Below are 19863 nucleotides of genomic sequence, written 5' to 3'. Positions count from 1 at the left end.
TATAGAACTTTTTCTGCAATGTGATGGACAAGTGTTTTGTCTAGACTTTTTCTTCAGGTTGGCATAAAGAAGCTGATTAAATTAATGAATATTTTGTTCCATATTATCTCATCATATGTCCCCATCATTTTCCTCCCCTCTGCTGCGATCCTTAAATGACCCCAATACATCACATTCATCAGACAATTTTGCATTTTAACTAATGCTTTGACCTTTACATCTATTTTGAGCCCCGCTAATAAAATGAGCACTTTGAAGGTGGTGATGACATCAATTTACCTAAGTGACTTGATATAAGCCAAAGCTTTTACAGGAGACTGACGGGGAATTTCATATGGTATATTGGTCTAGGCATCAGAAAAGACAAGTGTACAAATCTATAAATCCACTTAAATTGCCAGAAATTCAATGTGACGGGAGACAGGGAAGGACAAACACAAACACACAGAGAGAGAGAAAGAGAGAGTGTGTGTGTGTGATATACTATGCCTCCAACGGTAATTGGTTTCAACCTCTGCTCAGGTGCCTGGCAACGATCACACTGTCCAGCCAGTCCAGATGAAAAGAGAAATGAAGCTCTAATTACAGTGAAGACCTGCAAGCTGGCGGGTGACCACAGACAAGGAATTTCCCCATGAAATGAAAGGAGAGTGGTCACCTGGAAACAAAATGATGAGCTGAAATATTACACAATGGTGCACTGATGATCACTTTAATGTGCTTATTTGCATGGTCTTAATGCAGAGTGCAAAATTGAAATGATGGCTTGGTAAAGACAAATATGACTAAATAAGGTTTCTCTATGTTTCCGGATAGACTTTACCTAAAATGAGATTAGCTGAAGAGTATCTCACCAAGCCCAAGTATTTCCTCACATAATGTACCATGAAATAATACAGTAGAAAACAATTAAGCATCTAAACAACACTTTTGCTTCGATTTCCACATTGGCATGCTAATATATGCAGTTACACAGGGGCGATGGAGATAATCCTTCCACGAAGCCTGGGGATTTGAATGTGTTAATGACATTGAGTGGATCCCTCACACGCCCTACTCTGACACAATCTCGAGCCTGAACAAAGAAGCACAGAGAGCAGGTTTTTATCAGCTTGCCCACATCTTACGGCCAGTAAGTGGTGCTGTGTATAGATCTGAGGTCATTAAAGAAAATAAAAAGTAAGGCCCCCTACATAATGAATGCAAACCCTCATTGTTTTCAGGCGGTACGACAGCACATCTAAATACAGGATCAATGCCAAGAGGATCGGATAAGGCCACATATTAAATTGCGGTCTTTACAACATCTTTGAATGGCTCGGACAAGCTGAGGTGAATTGAAGAAGACAATCAGGAAACAGAGACAATGACTTAACATGAATCAGAGCATCATGTTTAACCTCACGTGCACAGAGATGTTCACAATGGGCAGAACGTGTCAGAGAAATGCAACAGCTACTCTGAGGCAGAATTTATCAGTGTTAGGTACAAGAAGTTCCAACATGTAGTCTTAACAATTTTGATTTTAAGTGTAGCGAATTTACCAAGTTGCATTCTCATCAGTGGTTAACTCATATTCTCTTGTGAATAACTGCAAACTCTACTGATAAGACAGTGCACTCTGAAAATAGATGGTGAAGAAACATACTTTATATACCCAAACACTGCAGTGTGGATGCTATTTCATCATTTGCTTACTCTGAACATCCCTTACTGCAAATTTCCCTCAATTTGAGCCAGACATGTCCTCCTTACTGCCCACTGTGTCAGCATGTGTTTTGGCCTGATCAGAGTGAGACATCTGCCCAAGTCACTATTCTCATGGCATCTCACCAAACACCATGACATGCTGGTGGTTTCATTCAGTCTGTTAACACAGTCCCTCTACCAGATTGTTCTACGATGCACCTGAATAATTGTAATCATCTAAAAGAAAATCTTTTGCTTTATTACACTTAGAAGATTCTTTTAGCTCTTTTCTTTTCTCCAGGCTGCAAAATTTAAGTGAATGATTCCCTTTCTGTTGCGCACAGATAACAGAACTTACACAAACCCCCTGATAGCACACAAGGAAGTCACTTGTTAATTTACATTGAATAGAAAATACCTTTCATTTCACGGCCTTGGCAACACAAACAACCCAGTTCAGTGAGGCAACAGACCAGTCTGGACAAAAGCCAAAATATTTAGCTGACTTTATCTCAAGGACAGACAGATAAATTCTTCTGTGGGAAGACGAACATGATGACTTGGTTCAAATGTTTCTGCTCTCCGACTCTTTAAATAAACATCTTCTTTAGTGTAGGATAGAAGCCAGGGCTCAAAGCTGGAAATTTCAGAGGAACATCCAACACTAGTTCAAAGTATTTGAACTGCCAGCTGTCAATCTGTCCAGCTGCGTCTCAATTAATGACGTGTACAGAGCTGACATACTGAAACGGTGGTGACGTGGGTTCAGGCATCCGAGAACACACTATGACCACAAGGAACAGATCAAATCACCATGGATACTCAGTGTAATAAGGTCAGCGTGTGACGTTGGATGCTACTATCTTAGCAAACTACTGGAAGGTTTACATCAGCAATGAGGAGACTAGTTTTTTTCCCCTTCTAGTTTTTGCTTTAATGTAGCTTTGGATTGCCATCCAATAGAGAACATAACAGCACACTGATTCCTCAATTGTTGATCACATATTTTCCTAATGAATTCTTGGTGATTCAGTGGATAATCAAAACTTTTACTGAAGCATGTGCATATTTGCAGAGGAGAGTCCTTTATTAGAAGCCGTTTCCCTGCAGACACATTTTACAATGAGAAAACTATTCTTAGCCTGATGGTGGCCAAGAATACTCCCATTCAGCAGACCAGCTGCATTAGATAAGAGAGAAAATCTCAACAATTACAGAACAAAATTTATTTTAAAAGGGAAAAATAACTTTTCACACAGATAAAAACAAAACCTCCTGACAGCTGGTATAATAAAACAACACTTTATTTTCTTGGTAAGATGGTACAGGGACACAGTTGGTTTCATTATCTGCTGAAAATGTGAAAACTCAAATATCCACATGTAGAACTGCATGTGCAGTGGTTCAGAATTGTATCTCAAGTGTAATAAAACTTACACTATTGGATCTTTCAAGGGACACTTTGCTTGGAACATCATGAAAATAAATCTTTGAAAAATGTATGCAATTTTAAAACATGGCCAATACTAAAGGAATATCTTTTTACAGCCTTGACAACAGCAGGAAGTAAAGTTGAGATACTTTAGTATTTCCTGCAAAAATAGCCTTGACTCCTCAGAGCATCCATAAATACACATGGTCTCAAGAAGGACTAAAGACGTGTGACTATTAAAAAGGTCTGACAGGTGCACCTGTTTTTCCCAGTAGTTCCCAAAAACCAGACTGATGAGCCTGATGAGTGCTCTCCAGCTAAATCTGTGATGTTATCATTCTTTCAAGAGAGTATATACTCTCTCACTCACCCCAATTCTGTTTAAATTATGCGTTTTCTCTCACAATTACCCCCAGCCAGATGAATATGTACTTAAGGGCCCTCAGTGTACAGGATTTTGAGAAATTTCTGCCACAACCTCATTTAAGTCAGTACATAATTGAGCTGCTATGAAAAATTCCTATTTTAGATTGTGATACAATGGACCTGACAGCCTTGTTATAAGTTAAGTTGGAGTTACAAATTAAAGAGCGTTGTACTCCACACACTTTGATGGATCAGTTGAGAAGTGTTTCTGGCAGATCGTCATCAACCTCTTCAGTCCCTGTAGAGAAAAAATAAGAACAAGGGGAAAGAAAATACAGTTGTCAATGAAATGTATCATCTACAGCCATGCCAGCAGCTAAAATTTGCTAATAAAGGAATGTCATTAGTTTAGAAAGCACTTGGTCATAAATTCTGCCTGATAACGGCGCCAGAAGAAAAGATAAGGGATCACAAGTTGTTACTATTCATCCAGAGTGGAATATGTATATCTGTACATCTGACATCTGTTCATCTGACAATCCATCCAATAGTCCATTTCCACAGCAGACATTTGGACTTGTCAAAGCAGGAACAGCACAGGTGGAATTAATAACACTGACGATGGCTGCATTCCACGTAGGTGAGCCAGTTCCAGCTCTTGTGCATGCTCACTCACTGACATGGCTTAGTGGGACAATTACTGGAATGGAGCCATCGTTAACGTTATTATTTACAACTGTAGCTTTCCTGCTTTGACAAGTCAAAAGGTCTGCCGTAAAAGGGGTCTTTAGCTGTTGAGACATTTCACTCAAAACCATAAATGTGAACCTTACGGTGGTGCAGAGGAAAGGTCAAGGGATCATCAAAGTCAGCAGGATTCATCATGTGGGAACAATGAATCCCCGTACAGAATTTTGGACTAATCCTTCAAGCAGATGTTGAGATATTTCAGAGGAAGAGTGACTGTGCATTTTCGTTCTGTGAACTCTATAAACGATCATCACAGTCAGCAGGATTCATCATGTGGGAACAATGAATCCCTGTACATAATTTTGGGCTAATCCATCGAGCAGATGTTGAGGTATTTCAGAGGAAGAGTGACTTCTTTTCCAGAATATCTTCTATACGAGATTGCACCATACCATTTCGTATTTGCACTGCATTTGGGCAGTCAGTATTCTCGGTAAAAGCCACAACTCGGTGGAACGCCGTACATGACGACATGAAGAGCTGCAGCTCATTCAGTACTTTTAAAACCAAATGAATAAGTTTACTAAAATCTACTCAGCTCTGTAACCACTGATTTTTACATTTTATTCTATGGTCTTCTCATGAACACAAGTATTCTTGATTTCTATTGGACAAGCATTCATTAGTCATTCTAGTTAACACTGTACTATGTTTATTCTGTATTATTCTTTATCCTTTGTATTTTAACTAGTACTGTGCTGTAATGTGTTTTAATTGTGACGAGGGACTGCAGATGAAAACTAGCTATAAGCTAACTCTGGTACAGTGCATCAAATGGCAACATTTATGTTTAAAACTGTACATGGTCCCTTTCAAATAAATAAAGAAGAAAAAAAATGACCTGCTGATGGCAATTGATGAAAGGGGGTCACCAAAGTCACACGGATAAATCCTCTTGACACCATGAATATCTGTGCCAAATTTCATGGCAATCCATTTAATAATCCATCTAATTAAGATAGACTGTGCTTTACAGACAGGGGAAGAGTAATGTAGTCATTACCCGGCATGCCATGTCACCTAGTGCGGCTAAATTGTTTTTGGCAAGGATGGAAACATTTCATGATGACACCTGATGGATTTATTTCCTTATTTCTTTTTTCCCCTGTCAAATATGCCATAATTTTAACATTTCTGAGATACAGTATATTGATGTGCAATTTGATGTATAACATCATCTGTTGCCTTCATATAACTACTGTTCATCTATGGCCAGCCAATAACGTCAACCCTTACCTCCTTTGTAAATCTCAGCAATTTGTTTAATGTGGATTTGTGACATATGACAAATGGTAATTCAAACAGGTGTTTTGAACCCCATACCAGCATCGGAAATTAGCGGGGGGTAAGGGCAAAAATGCCCCAAGAAATCTCAGAATGCCCCTAAAAACTGTGATCGAGGGGCAGAAATTGCCCCCAAAAATTCGAACAAAAATAATTTTATCTTTACCAGTTTAGGTCAATATCCTAATTCTACATGATGCCATCATTTTATTTTCTTCCAATTCATTTAATTTCAATTTCAACACACAAACACAAACAGTGCTGTTGTTCACACTACGATACCTGACAGAGGTGTTGCACTCCTGCTGCACCTGCAGTGAAGTTCGCTGCCAGGATGGACCGCTACCTCTTTACAAAAACTCTAACTGCTCCACCCAATGAAAGCAACCTAAGTCCCAGGCCGTCACCAACACCAGCAAGCAAAATAAAGACGAATAAGACAGCAAAGGAAGTTGCGGCTTCAACTATTGAAAAATGGAAAATAGACTGGCTTGGTGTCGAATAAATGAAGAAGACGACTCTCCTCTACTGCAAGGCATGCAGGGCTCACCCACCCAAAAATAGCCTGGAACCGCGAAAAAGTAATCACGACTTTATCAAAGGAAGCGAACAGGTCAAAAAAGTGTTCGGCTCATCGGCACAAAACCAGCAAACATAATCGATTTGCTTATGATAAGTAATATTAATGCTAACGCTAGTGTCTTTTGTCTGGCACGTTAGCCAATACAGTGTTAGTAATTTGGCTAACTAACGTTAATTTTAATACATATACGTGGGTCTTGCCGACCGGTGGGGTGATCATTGCAGTTTTACAGAGGCTGTTTTATACTCTCATCTCATATATTCTCACTTTTTTAAACAGATATACCGTATTATAGCTGTAAAGGAGATCCGTCACTAAGCCACCTTTGCTTTTTTTTTTTTCACTGAACAAAACCGGCATAATGCCACCGTGTGTGCAGCATGATGTGTAACACAATAGCGTCAGCTCCCTGTCCAGCCATTCCAGCTATCCCGAAGCTTCACACAGACGTCCATCCGACTATGACTACCTCCGTAGCCGACTTATTGGAGGAGCAACTCTGCCCCCCACTGCGTGTCCATACCTTTTATACAGAACAGCGGGGCGGAATAAAGGCGCAGCATTCCCGCCTTGAACAGGCTGTGTAAAAAAAGGGCAGCAACTAACATTAATGGGCTCGGTGCATCGAGTGAAATGAGCTTTTATTCCCAAATCTAGAATATATTTTTTACTAACCAATGAGGCAGTGCTGGATAATCGAGTCTATTATGTTATTTTCATCATGTCATTGTGGTCAAAACCTAAGCAAGGATAAATTTGGATACGAAATAAAGAATGCTAAAAAAACTTCAGCTGAAGGCATTTCCAGAACTGCATCAATAAAGAAGGAATATTACACTTGTTTTGGCTCTTTTGACAGTACTTGTAGCTACTAGTCTGTAATATTGTAAAACTGAGGTATACAACGCATCAGACCCACAATGACAACAGTAGACTGGCTTTGACTTGTAGGAGGTCTGAATATGACGTTATCCCCCCAACCAGAACTTTTGGTCAATTTAATTAGATCAAACCAATTAAATATCGTAATGATCTCAAGATCATTATGTTATACTGTCATCTAGTGGTTTATACTGAAGGTTCAACCTAAATAAAACCTTAGTTGTTGAAAGGAAATTGATGAATTAATTTGCTTTTCATGTGCTTATTATTGTAGTTAGAACATATAAACAATTATTACAAATGAGATGGTGTTTACTGAGGAGGTTTTGGTTACACAAGGTGATGATTACTGTATTTATTTTAATCTGCGCTCATTTCACGTTAAAAACAGCAACTTTATGCACTAATTACTATTTTTGCCCCCAAAATTTAGTAAATGCCCCAGTGGGGGCAAAAGTTGCCCCCCCCCCCCCCCCAATTTTTTTTAAATTTCCTACACTGCCCCGTACACACATGCTAGAATAATCCAGCATCATTTGCATACCTTACATGTACAATACCTAAACATGTTTAACCAGAGGAACTGCCCTTAATTAATCCCAGTCATACTAATATACGTTAATATACAGTTTACAGTATATAATTTATTTATATTACTATATGTGCTATGTATGAAGGCATTTTAGTAATAGAATAGAACACTTCTCCGAAAGCACGGAAATATTAATAAGAGTCTTATTTGCTTTTTAAACTTAAATAATGAGGAAAAAATATGCTTGTCACTGAGCATGAGGTCATTAATATATAGTTATATATAACTCTTTATACTTTTCCACACACCATGCAAACTTTTAACTGTAAAAGATGCACACATGATGTCCAACCAGACAAGTGTTTCATTTAGAGGGTATGACAAAGATGAACTTGATAAATGCTGACACTGTCAGCGTAATGATCTTGCATTTTCTATTGGATTGTATTTGATCTAATTTATGTACAATCTGTAGGCGATAAATCTCAGGGTCTCACCTGAATGTATTTTCTCTGCGTCTCATCATTGAGAACGTGGGCCACGTGTTTGGAGAAGATCTTTTCTCGCCCAGTACGGGCATGGATACCCACCATGGTCACACCAATAGGCCAGGGAGCATTTCCAATGGCCATCTGCAGATATGCATCATTTGCCTGGAAAAATGGTGCAAAGTTGTTAAAACATGTAGCTGTGGATTTGTAATAATAAAAAGGAACTAACAGTTGAAAACACAATTTTCAGATCTTGACAAACCTTGACATATTCCCTCTCCAACATGAATTTAATGATGTCTGTGATTGACTCTTTGATGTCAGCTGGTAAACTCTGAAAGACATGATGGTAAAATAAAAATGATTAGAGATAAAAAAAGAAAATGCACACCACATGAATCACATCCCTCGGGCCCTTCTCAACAAATGTTACCTTCTTCCTGAGCTTCCTGAAGAGAGGTTTGAGGTAAGACTCGGTCTGTGAGTGGGTGGCGCTGGCCAGCTTGCCCTGAACACTGCGCTTCACGTGGTCCTCTCGGCTGTTCAGATCTTTGGCCCAAACACCAAGAAGAAACTTAAATAAAACAGGAAATATGGTTATTAACAAAATATTCCCAAGAGTTGCAATGGTGACAGACAGTACAACTACTAATTATTTATTCCTGGCTGGTTGCGATAAATGCATCACATAAAACATCATAACATCAAAATAACTGACGGACAACAACATGAATAGTAGCAACACTAGTTGTGTAAAAAAATGTTATCCAACAGCTCCTTCTAGATCAAAGGCAGAGCAGGGTTTTCTTGCCTTACCCTCAAAAACTTGTCAATAACATCCTGGTCTCCATGATCATCTCCTGTTCCCAGGGTTTTGCCAAGAGCCTAAGGAGAAATTATGTATTAGAGAAAAACTGAGTCATAACCTTAACTTACTAAAGCTGAAAATGGATATTTTACATAACTGATAAAGATTCATGATCAGTGTGCAGCTGTGATTCATGTGAACTTTTAAACAATATTCTAGTGAGTTGAACATTAGTAAATAGTCAAAAAAAAATACCCAAAACTGAAAGAAAGCTTCTTAATAATCTGGGCCCATTCCTCTTCACTGACACTGTACAGTTTACAATATACCTCCAGTTCTTCTATAGTGGTGTTTTCTTCGTGCACTTTCAAGTCGTGCTGCGTGTCCAATTCTCCTGACTCTGTTCCCCCGACAATCTCATTCAGGTACTGCTGGTCGATCTTATCCATGGCTGCCTTCAGATCATTCCTCAAACCCTAGACACAGAGGCAGCGGCAAAGATCAAAACAGCATCAATCAGCATATCAGCAAAATAACACCATTAAAAAGAATCACATGAAAAAGAAATTCCGCCTTTCTTCAACTCATGAACATGTGAATAACTGTCATGTGAAAATAAAACTCAGCTTCACTACTTTACAGAACTTATCGGGGGTTTATTGAGCACATGATTCTGTAAGGTGACAGCTCATAGAAAGATACGTGTGTATAGAGTGCATGTTAACAAGAAGGTGCGAATGGTAATGACACACATATTTTCCAACATAGAGGGAGCGGTAATGAGTTATTCCTAAATTGGATGGACTTGATTCAGCCCACTCCCAAGAAACCCTCAGTCCTACCTTGTTTACTTCCGGGGTCAGAATCTCAATCTTTCTGAGTCTCTGGAAGGCATCATAGTCAGACTCTCCAAACAGTCGGATTGGTTCCCCTCGTTCTCTCAGCCGCCGAATTACCTACACAAACAAAGTCACATTTAATATGTTATATGTAAAGAAAATAATAGAGAGGGATGTCTTAATATTTTGCATTAACTCACCTCCTGTCGTGACAGTGTCATTGGCAGCTTCTCTTCTGTCAGTTCCAGTTCTAACACTGGATTAGCTGAGGTGGATGGCTCATCTTCCTCCTTTTTATCAATCTTCAGGAGAACATGGAGGGAACAGAAATACACTTAAGTTAAATCTGCAATACAAAACTTTTACATATCAATTAAAGTCCGATACAAACAAGCCCTTGCCAAATGAGTTCACACAATGCTGAAGCATATCACCGCCAGATAAATCTCTCTGTATTTCACAGTATACCGGAGTTCTTAATCTTGTGTCAGGTTTGACATTCCCACGCTGGCTGAATGAATGCATACTGCACATGCTCAATGGGCAGAGCATGGGCGCCAGAGACTTCCGCCGGCCTAGCCGACTAACTTCCAGATTGCTCTCTGCTAACTTGAATGGAGATAAAATAATTTTAATTGTGCAGCTCTTCTAGACTTTCCAAAGGTTATCGGACCAAATGGATCAAATTCTGGTAGTGAAACGAGTCATTTCGCAGGGGTTGTTTGACACTAAAATGAATTTATCCACCATTTTACAGTGGCAACAGTAGCAACGGAGAAGGCTACGGCGGAGCCTACGATGTAAGCACGTCAACAGGGTTTTTGTAATTACTCTCACTGCCAGAAGGGGAAGACAAAATCCCGCACTCCTCTCCAATATCTTCTTGAGATGTGACTTCAGGATGTGTGTCACTATATCAAAGTGGATTGCACATATTCACATACCTATCGTACCTGCAGTTACCTAATAACTTACCAATAAAAGCAAGTGTATAGAGTATTACAATTAATCTCCTAACTTTTATTTTCATGCTGGCTGCACCACCAAAGCCTAATCACTGGCAAACATACTATTTTAACAGTATGAAGTACTGCAATAGGAAATTCAAAGTACGCTACCAGCTCATGCTTTCATAGGCGCATGCATCTCGGCACTCTTAGATTGTGGTTTAAGGAGCACAATCTATAAGAAACTGATGCCAAAAAGCCTTCCAAACAAACAACGGCCTTTGCTCAAATAAACACAGTGCACTGCATGTGTGCAAAGAGCAGTAAGTCTGACATCTTAAGCCTTGCACAAAGTAAAACAAAAATGCTGTTTTCCATTGAGCAACTGTTACAAGGCAATGCAAACTAGTGACACAACACCAGGAAAAACTCAGAGTTGGTCTAAATAATAAAGCTGTTGTCACAGATTAAATGCAAAACAAAAGCGTAGCTCGATAACAGAAGTATTTTCTATTTCAGTTCAGTATCCCATGCTGAAATCCACACCGAGGCTGTGCCCCTGTTTGGCTTTGTGGCTTCCTTTCCTTGTCCCCTTGCTTTTTGGCTGGTGATTGTTGCAGAGTTTGTAAGATATTTCTGGTCCAGCATATAGTCCATGTGTCATAGTGGTTGCAGCATATATAAATGAATTGTTAAAAGCATAAATATAGACAATGGTGGAGTATTGGAAACATGAGGTGGTTCACCATATTCACACCAACTGTTTGTACAACACAAAAATCCATAAATAGACTAAACTTATTATGCACAGTAAGCAGAGGAGAGCTGGTGAAAATTCCACTTCTAAAAGCCTTGTATCAAATTACTATATGTTTTCAGATTGATTGAGTTGCCTGATTGCGCCTAGGAAATAAAGATGTCTCCACCATGTTATTTTTGCTTTTATGTTCACTGGTCTCAGTGAGTGAACTTTGAAGAGGGGTGCCAAGGAAGCGGAAGCTTTTGGGACACAGTGTGTTTTATCCTTTCATCATGCATCCTGTCAGCTACTTTCACTGTGCAATCCCATACCTGGCTCTCAGGAGGCTCTCTCTGAACCTACAGATGCAGGCAGCAGAGGCAGGTTGGGGAGAAACAGCACAGTAAACACAGATACAAACACTAATGTACACCTAAGCAATGCCTGAGCTTTTCTTTTTCCTGGGAAAAAAGTTTAAAGACAGTATTGAAGTGTCATACAGGAGAGGGCTGACTGTTAAAACATGAGATAAACCTGAACTGAAGAAAGAAAGGTATTTAGATGTGTGTGTATGAGTGAGAGAGAAAGAGAGAGTGATTAAAAACCTTATATCCACATCTTCTGAAGTAATCTTCTTGCTCCTTGCGTGCAAGATCAGACCTCTTGAAATATTTCTTGGAGTCCTGCAGTCAGAAAGTTAATTAGGCTTTTTTGCACATCTTACCAAACTCTACATACAGCCCAATGAATAGTTCATACTGATGGTGAAGCCTGAAGAGGCTGATATCATATTTTTTCCTTCCCCTTTACTATGACATTGTAGATATTAATCTCTTGAATGCTACCTCAAAACTGTTTTCACACACCGCATGAAGGCATTTTGCAATTTTAATTAATGAAACCAGTTATTTTCAACAAAGCAATATCTCACAGTTTACAATTATGGAGTTTAAGTTTTACTGGAATAAATTAGCGTGATTTAGAGGCTTCAATGGGGTGTTTTTGAGTAGCATTTGGGGGTTTGAAGCCTTGAGTCGCAGTTTAAGTAAAGCAGAATTAGCCTCGGTTACTTTGTGATAGCGCTAATCAATGCTAAATTACGGTGTTGGCTTTTTCAATATTGTATCGATATATCTATCAACAGACTAACCTAGCTACATGTGATACACATGGATGATTGTGGAAAGACAAAGTTGACTTGTGTTGATCTAATGTTAGCTAACGTTTTAGCAACAGGGCTAACTAGCAAACAAAACAATCAACTTTATGAGACTCACGTCAACCAGCTGCTTTTCTTCGAGGAGTTTCCTCTTCCTGGCGATCTCAGCTTTCAGAATGTCCATCCCATTAAATTAATAGTGGTCGTACACTGTTTCAACAAATAAACATACTACTAAACCTGTTGTTACAACGCTAACAGAAGCTCGACGCCTAAACCGGAAGTTATCCTAAAATACCCGACCACAGACTTTCACTGTAAGGGTCCGCATTGATTCATTTTCTTTTGGTGTCAACTTCAAAATAAAAGTGTAAAAATAAGATGTGAATTTGGTTCATTTTATTTTATAGATGTGGGTTTGCTTAGGTCTTCTTTCCTAGATGTGGGTTCACTTAAGTCTTATTTTCTGGATGTGGGTTCACTTAGGTCTTATTTCCTAGATGTGGGTTCACTTGGGTCTTATTTTCTGTATGAGGGTTCACTTAGGTCTTATCTTCTAGATGTGGGTTCACTTGGGTCTAATTTTCTGTGTGAGGTTTCACTTAGGTCTTATTTTCTAGATGTGGGTTCACTTAGGTCTTATTTTCTAGATGTGGGTTCACTTAGGTCTTATTTTCTGTATGAGGTTTCACTTAGGTCTTATCTTCTAGATGGATATCAAGACTATAACACTCTTTGGACAAAGTAAAAAAAAAATACTGCTTTATGTTTTATTCTCTTGATATGGTTTTATAGTTACTGTATTAAAATCATGTTTAATTTTAATTATTTGGACTCTCGAACAGGTTTCTAATTAAAATAAACAATTGGCAATTATCGGCTACTTAACAGCAAACTGAACATTCATAAACCCTCACTAATGTTTTGTGGAAAAAGTGAAAATATTGTCACAGATTTTAGACATTTAGATATGAACAATTTTTTATTTTATTTCATTTTTTACATTTTTAATAACCAAATTTTTGAATCAGTATGTCAAATTCTAAGGCATGATCATCCCATTCATTGGCATGTCAATATTTATTTACAGTATTGTTAAAGCACATTCACAACATTTTAAGAGAGGGGAAAAACTTTGAGTCACTAAGGTACTTAAATGCATTTAATACCTAAATACAACAACGGATTTGACTTTGATTTTGCTGCATATTTTAAAACATGATGGAATAAGTTCAATTCCAAACAGAAATCTAATATTCTACTTGTCATGCAGTTTGTGTAACATCCCCTACATCAGCTCCTCCAATTCACAGCCCCTGCTGCAAGCAGGTTTTAGGTTTGTTAGATGACCATTCACATATAGTCTTAGAGAGAATCAGTCTCTTCTCTAACTGAGATTGAAAACGAGTAATTATAACTTTTTGAGGTTGTTTTGGGTTGAGAATGAAGGAAACGATGGAAAAGATCATACCTAACTTACTAGGTCCTATTCCGCCTATTTTCTGCCAGTTATTCACAATTTGCCTGGAGCAAGGTCATGACTGTAGGGAGGGGAAATTCATCATTTGATGCACTATCAGCTTTAGTGAGATATCCACACTACATGCATCAGAAAAGTGAGACTCAATCTTATCCCTGCCATGCCATCAAAGACATGTCTTCTGAAATTTGTCTATAACACCAACATGTCATCTGAGTAACCAACTCACTAATGAGTTTCAATCTGCTCTACCCAAAAATCAGAGGGGTGCTTACATTTTTCCCCCCTAAAAATATTCACTGATAACAATAAACGCTCTGGTAACAGAAATAAGATAATAATTTAACAATCAAGAAAAACTTTCCGTTTCTAGCTGATCAAATGATTAAGTGGTCCCATAACTGCTCTTGCTCAAATGCCAGTCCATTGTCTGGACACAACAGTGGCAAATGCCTGAGTCGACCTTTTGGATGAGAATATACCATCAGGTGGCGCAAAGGAATATGTGACGAATTTTTTAATATTAAAGTCATTAATTTATTTACATGGCGAAAGGGAAGAACCAGCATCATAATGGGACCGGGAATTGATCTTACAATATGATTCATGAGCTGCATTTAAGCTTAACACGGTGAAAATCGTGCCGATGACAGGATCTGTAGCGCAGCCTGGGGAGAAATTTAACTGATTAATAAAGCAGACGGACACTGATTCCGCTGAGTGTATCCAGTCACTGATTTCGTCTTCTGAAGAGCGATTTTCGACTGCACCGACTTACTGAAGACTATACACCTCCTGAAGATGGAGTTTGGGGAAAGGAAGAGGAGAAGGAAGTCACAGAGCTTTAAATTGGTCACGGATGAAGGTAGGCTGCTGAATGAATGCAAGACCTTGCAAGACGCGCGTCTGTGTCTGGGTGTTTGTCTGGCGCTGTGTGGCAGCACAGGCGACCCTGTAAACAAAAGCGATGGCCACGACAATGCCCATAGTCTTTGCATCGGCTTTACCTCACAGCTAACTCTGCTGATTCAAGTCTTACGTGGTAAAACATTCCTGAAGATCAACATAGCTCAGTTAGGAGATTCTTAAGAATTAATTAAGCGAATGGTCCAGAATATGAAAATATGTTGCGCATTGTGATCATATAACACGCAGCTTAAATTGTTCACTTTTTGCTGAAGCTGTCAGCTCTAGGCCACCTCTCCACTACTTCATACTACCTACAGGTGGATTCTTCATGGGATGGGAGGGGGAGGGGGGGTTCTGCTTTAGTTAACATCACAGTCCCCATCAGCCTGCACAAGCTTCATCATTAAAACGCAAAAAGGCTGCAACTATTTGTCACACAGTTGTTATTTTATTATTACATTTTGACTTCATTATAGCAATACTGTTACTATCTTATTGCAAATTTGCCTTGCTGGGTTTTTTTTGTTTTTGTTTTTTGTTTTTTTTGCAGATTTTAACTCTTCATATATGATGAATTCCAGCTGCAAAGATGCCAATGGAGAGCCTAAGGATGCTGCTGTGCCTGATCGTATGTGTCATTTTAAAGATTACTTCTATTATATATTAGAGAGGCTCTAACTAATTATACAGTATATACCAACACTCTCTCTGTGTAGATTGGCTGGGGGATGAGGGAATGGAGATCAAGAGGCAAATCACAGGAATGATGAGGCTTCTGAGTGATAAGACCAGCAGGGTATATCAACGAGCAGGAACAGAGCAAGACAGCTTAACAAAGATGCCACCGGACAGGCATCTGACCTGGGTACATCAGCCTGTACCTTCATCTCTTGCTTCAGAAGACCACCAGATCAACAGCTGGAACTCTACAGGGGATCCGGGGCCTTCACCTTCATCCATATCCACCCCAATCCCCAACGGTCCAGGCTGTGGCCAGTACAGCACCCGCTCCAAAGCCCTGCGGATGCTCAACAATACCAAGGATCTGAACAGGGTGAATGAGGCTAATGGTAGGGTACCAAAACTAATTAAATGTTTTTTCTTAAAATAGAGATGAGCACCAGACAAGCAGAAGGGCAAACCTCATACAGAGGTATTTGTGTGTGTGGCAGACACTGGGAGTTCAGCTGTACAAGACAGACAAGCTCCCATTAGGCACACTAGCTGACGTAGTGCTAGTCAAACACTCATGCACACATGTACACACCTTGTTGTAAGAGACATGGCATGAAAGCCCATTGCACTCTTATGTGTAAGCATGTTTGAGTGGACAGTCACTAACTAACACTCCACTGACTTTCCAGCAGATGTAGTCCCTCCTGCTGCACCAGAAACCCCCTGCTGTATGTGTAACTGCAAAGGCGCCTTGCAGGCTATTTTGCAGGAACTGCGTGCCATGAGGAGGCTGATGCAGACTCAAAAAGGTCAGTAAATCAACACAAATACTCACAGACTGTGAGAGAGAGACAGGACGAGAGAGAGAGAGTGAAAATACAATTTGTTACTGTCTTTTTCTAGCATCCTTGGAAAGGCAGGAACAGGCCGCATCACCATGCCAACCTCGCCTTGGTCCTGGCCCTGCTCCTCGTCGTAGGCCCCGCAAGAGGAGGCCAATCTATAAAGTGGCACCACTGACTGTGTCTGTTGCTAGAAGATCTGCTGTTTCCGCTGTGGAGGCATCACCACTCATTGCTACACCTGCAGAATCTGGAAAGAGGGATGATTGTGATAAGGACCAAGACTCTTCAACACCCAACAGTCATCCCGTCTCTTCTGAGGTTTTAGTGCAGCCACCTCAGAATAATTCAGAAACTGTCAACAAAACACACAATTCTTTCTTGAACCAACCGAGGGAACCACATGACATAGAGGTACAGGTCATCTGCATGTTATTGTACATGTATTATTTGTGTATGTGCCCATATGTGTTTTCTGTGTAAAATGTTTAATCTTTAGCTCTGACCTATGATTTGAGTGTACATTTAATTCCCCCGCAGACACAGTATTTATTCTTTAATTCACACTAATCATACTGATGAATTCATTCAATTCAATTCTTTCAAGTTCAATTTTACAATGTGTATCTGATAGTTTTTCTTTTAACCCAATTTAACGTGCATGTAAAAAAATATATATATTCTTGCCTCATCACTCTTTAGCATGTTTGACTCCATTTATACTATTTATATATTAAAAGCTGTTGCCAAGTGGTGTGTTTTGTTGCTAAGGAGAATCTTTGTGTCCTCTGACCTCTTTGGATCTCTCACTCAGATCATAGTTTTGGTATGAGAAGTATGAGAAATTAAGTATTGTTTGAACATCCAAATTTTACAGTTATGTCTTCAACAACATTGTGAGTTAGAGCTAAATTTTTGACAATGACTTCTGTAGAAGATTTGTGTGTGTTCTCTTGTTTTCCCTCTAAAAGGGGGATTAGTTTTCTTATATTGTAATTTATAATTTTCTAATAATATTCACAAATCACACTCCGTGTTATTGGATTCCCTTTCAGTCTGACGTGCGTCTTGCAGAGGAATATGATGTATTTATCTCAAAGGCTCAGCTAGACTCCATTCTGGTCAACTATACACGCTCTGGCAGCCTGCTGTTCCGGAAACTGGTGCGTATTTACAATCTTAAAGAGCCAGTTCATTGGTCTTTTAATTGTGGTTAACTTTACATTCATGTGGCATTACTGATTACTTACACTTTATTATAAACACAAACATCTTCTCATTCGCCTTAATAAAAAGCTGAGTTCACTAAAGGTTCAGCAATGTTAATATAAACATATAAACTTTCAGTTTGGTGAACTGTGCTGTGTGTTCAGGTGTGTGCCTTCTTTAATGACGCTACTCTGGCTAACTCTTTGCCAAACGGTAAAAGGAAGAGAGGACTTAATGACAACCGCAAAGGCCTGGACCAGAACATTGTGGGTGCCATTAAAGGTAGGTGAGAGAAAGATACAAAAAGTTGAATCAGGTTCTTGGCAGGGTACAGCATTAATGGCTGTGACACTGCGACTCCTGAGGAAACATGAATATATTCATGTTATCTGTGTCCAGTGTTTACAGAGAAATACTGCACTGAGCACAGAATAGAGAAGTTGCCTGGGCCACGAGACTGGGTTCAGATCCTTCAAGATCAAATCAAACTTGCCAGGAGGAGGCTGAAAAGAGGTAGTGTACTATTATAGAGTCTGCTGCTATATTATTTCTGCTTTTCTTTCTTTTATTAAAGTAATTGATACTGTACCGTATACTCATCTATGCATATAGCCTACATATGTATTTTAAAGGTGGTGCTATAGAATTTTATTGCTATATAATTACTATTATTGTTATTGTGTTTACATTTATAAGTCAATTACTACATTTACCAGCCAAAAACCTTGTTTTTCCTTTGACTCCTCAGATGCAGCAGAGACAGAAGAAGTCTTAAATGGACCCTCAACAAGTATGAACCACACATTTAAATATTCACACATACTGGCAGCTAACACAAGCACACAAACACACACACGCACACTCACACTCACACACACACACTATTTTATATTTCTGTCCTTTCCCCTTACACATCAGTACTCCATCCTTCTACATCTTTCCATCAGCCCCCCTCTGAGCCCACAATGCTTTTACTTCGCTCCACTTCACTGTCACAACACACGCACACACACAAACTGGTGTTGCTGGCCCACTCATTGGCTCATATGTCCTTGTCACGCTGTCGCTGTGACATTTGACATTCTCACGCAACTTTCCAAAATGTCAGCTAATTATCTTTACAGCATGCACCATCGCCCCTCTTTCACCTCTCTATTTCCCCCTCACTGTTACAATAGGATTTCTCTTTCTGCTGTCTCATTTTCTTTAGGGAAGGCTATAATACATAACAATACATACAACAATACAACATATACGACTGAAAACAGTTCTCTTTATATGTGCACACGACTGCATAGAGGCTTTTTTGATAGTGATATTTTAAAATGTAATAATATCTTCTACTTTTTCTTACAGGCTGCAACTATAACAAGCCTGCAAGTGTGGAAGGGACAGTGGTGAACATGACTGGTTGATTCAAGGGCTGCCATAATGGCCTTCCAAAATATTTTACTTGTCTTACTTGATGCATTTTGCCACTTTAGATATTTCCTTTGCAGCTGTTAACTGATCTGTGTTTTGGATGTAAAGGGAAAAAAAACAAGACCACATGAATAAGAAGGATTCACAAACATGTTACACTTTCAAACAACCTTGTGATGAACTGATGTGGAAGCAACCGGGATGTGGAGTTACTGTAACAGACACTGAACTCTGCTGTGGTTAAGAAAAGTCAGGTCATTTTCATGTTCAGAAGTGAATTACTGTTTACATTATAGTCTACAGCTTTAAAAGTGAACTCACGTAGTTCTCATATGTCATTCCTAGCAAGTTTACAAATCTGAAATGAGACTATAGCTGTACTTTAACGGTATGACATCCATATATTTTGCACAAATTATATTTTAAGGGAAAGTGTACATTGTGGATTGTGCCATTTAATTGACCAGTAACTCTCTTCAGTGGGTGTAATGTGCAGTGTGGCATCCACCTTATTTCCTAACATTACATCCTAAAGTAAATATATTTGATATATTCTATCAAATTTTGCTAATCAAAAATAGGTTGATACGCTATAACATCTGGCTGAAAATATCAAAATATCCAGTATTCTGTCAATAAATGTTTCTTTTCATGACTAGACTCTCTAGGCTATGCATATCAGTGCTATTGTTGTTCATGTTGTGATGGAATTAAAGCAAAACTTTCTGCTCATTGTGCATCTTAAATGAATATAGTTGTTAACATCATTAAATGGACTTTCTTGACAATTTTGTTTTTGTGTTGTTTTTACAGTTAAGGTAACAG

General features: G+C 39.0%; 2 protein-coding genes across 5 annotated transcripts; one reads left to right on the top strand and one right to left on the bottom strand.

The window, feature by feature from the left end:
• Window positions 1–2975: 2975 nt before the first annotated feature.
• Window positions 2976–12807, bottom strand: prpf18 (PRP18 pre-mRNA processing factor 18 homolog (yeast)). Its single transcript, XM_042412821.1, has 10 exons — window positions 12620–12807; window positions 11948–12025; window positions 9857–9958; window positions 9660–9773; window positions 9147–9293; window positions 8826–8894; window positions 8443–8583; window positions 8272–8343; window positions 8016–8171; window positions 2976–3785 (listed from the first exon to the last, which is right to left on the bottom strand). Exons 1-10 carry the CDS (start codon window positions 12683–12685, stop codon window positions 3705–3707), a joined length of 1026 nt encoding a protein of 341 aa, XP_042268755.1. The 5' UTR covers window positions 12686–12807; the 3' UTR covers window positions 2976–3704.
• Window positions 12808–13541: 734 nt separating this feature from the next.
• On the top strand, window positions 13542–19805 carry bend7 (BEN domain containing 7). 4 transcript variants are annotated; one of them, XM_042412176.1, is made up of 10 exons: window positions 13542–14846; window positions 15441–15518; window positions 15607–15960; window positions 16258–16374; window positions 16469–16821; window positions 17463–17570; window positions 17781–17898; window positions 18016–18129; window positions 18365–18406; window positions 18973–19805. In XM_042412176.1, the coding sequence occupies exons 1-10, from the start codon at window positions 14783–14785 to the stop codon at window positions 19029–19031; spliced, it is 1407 nt and encodes a 468-aa protein (XP_042268110.1). In that variant the 5' UTR covers window positions 13542–14782; the 3' UTR covers window positions 19032–19805. The 4 variants fall into 4 exon arrangements, with proteins under 4 accessions (XP_042268110.1, XP_042268109.1, XP_042268108.1 ...); XM_042412175.1 differs by having other exon boundaries at window positions 16255–16374; XM_042412174.1 differs by having other exon boundaries at window positions 13542–15023; window positions 16255–16374.
• The last annotated feature ends 58 nt before the right edge of the window (window positions 19806–19863 follow it).

Source organism: Thunnus maccoyii, chromosome 5, assembly GCF_910596095.1.
Source record: "Thunnus maccoyii chromosome 5, fThuMac1.1, whole genome shotgun sequence".
Classification (NCBI taxonomy): domain Eukaryota; kingdom Metazoa; phylum Chordata; class Actinopteri; order Scombriformes; family Scombridae; genus Thunnus; species Thunnus maccoyii.
This window is presented reverse-complemented; position numbering and strand designations above follow the sequence as displayed.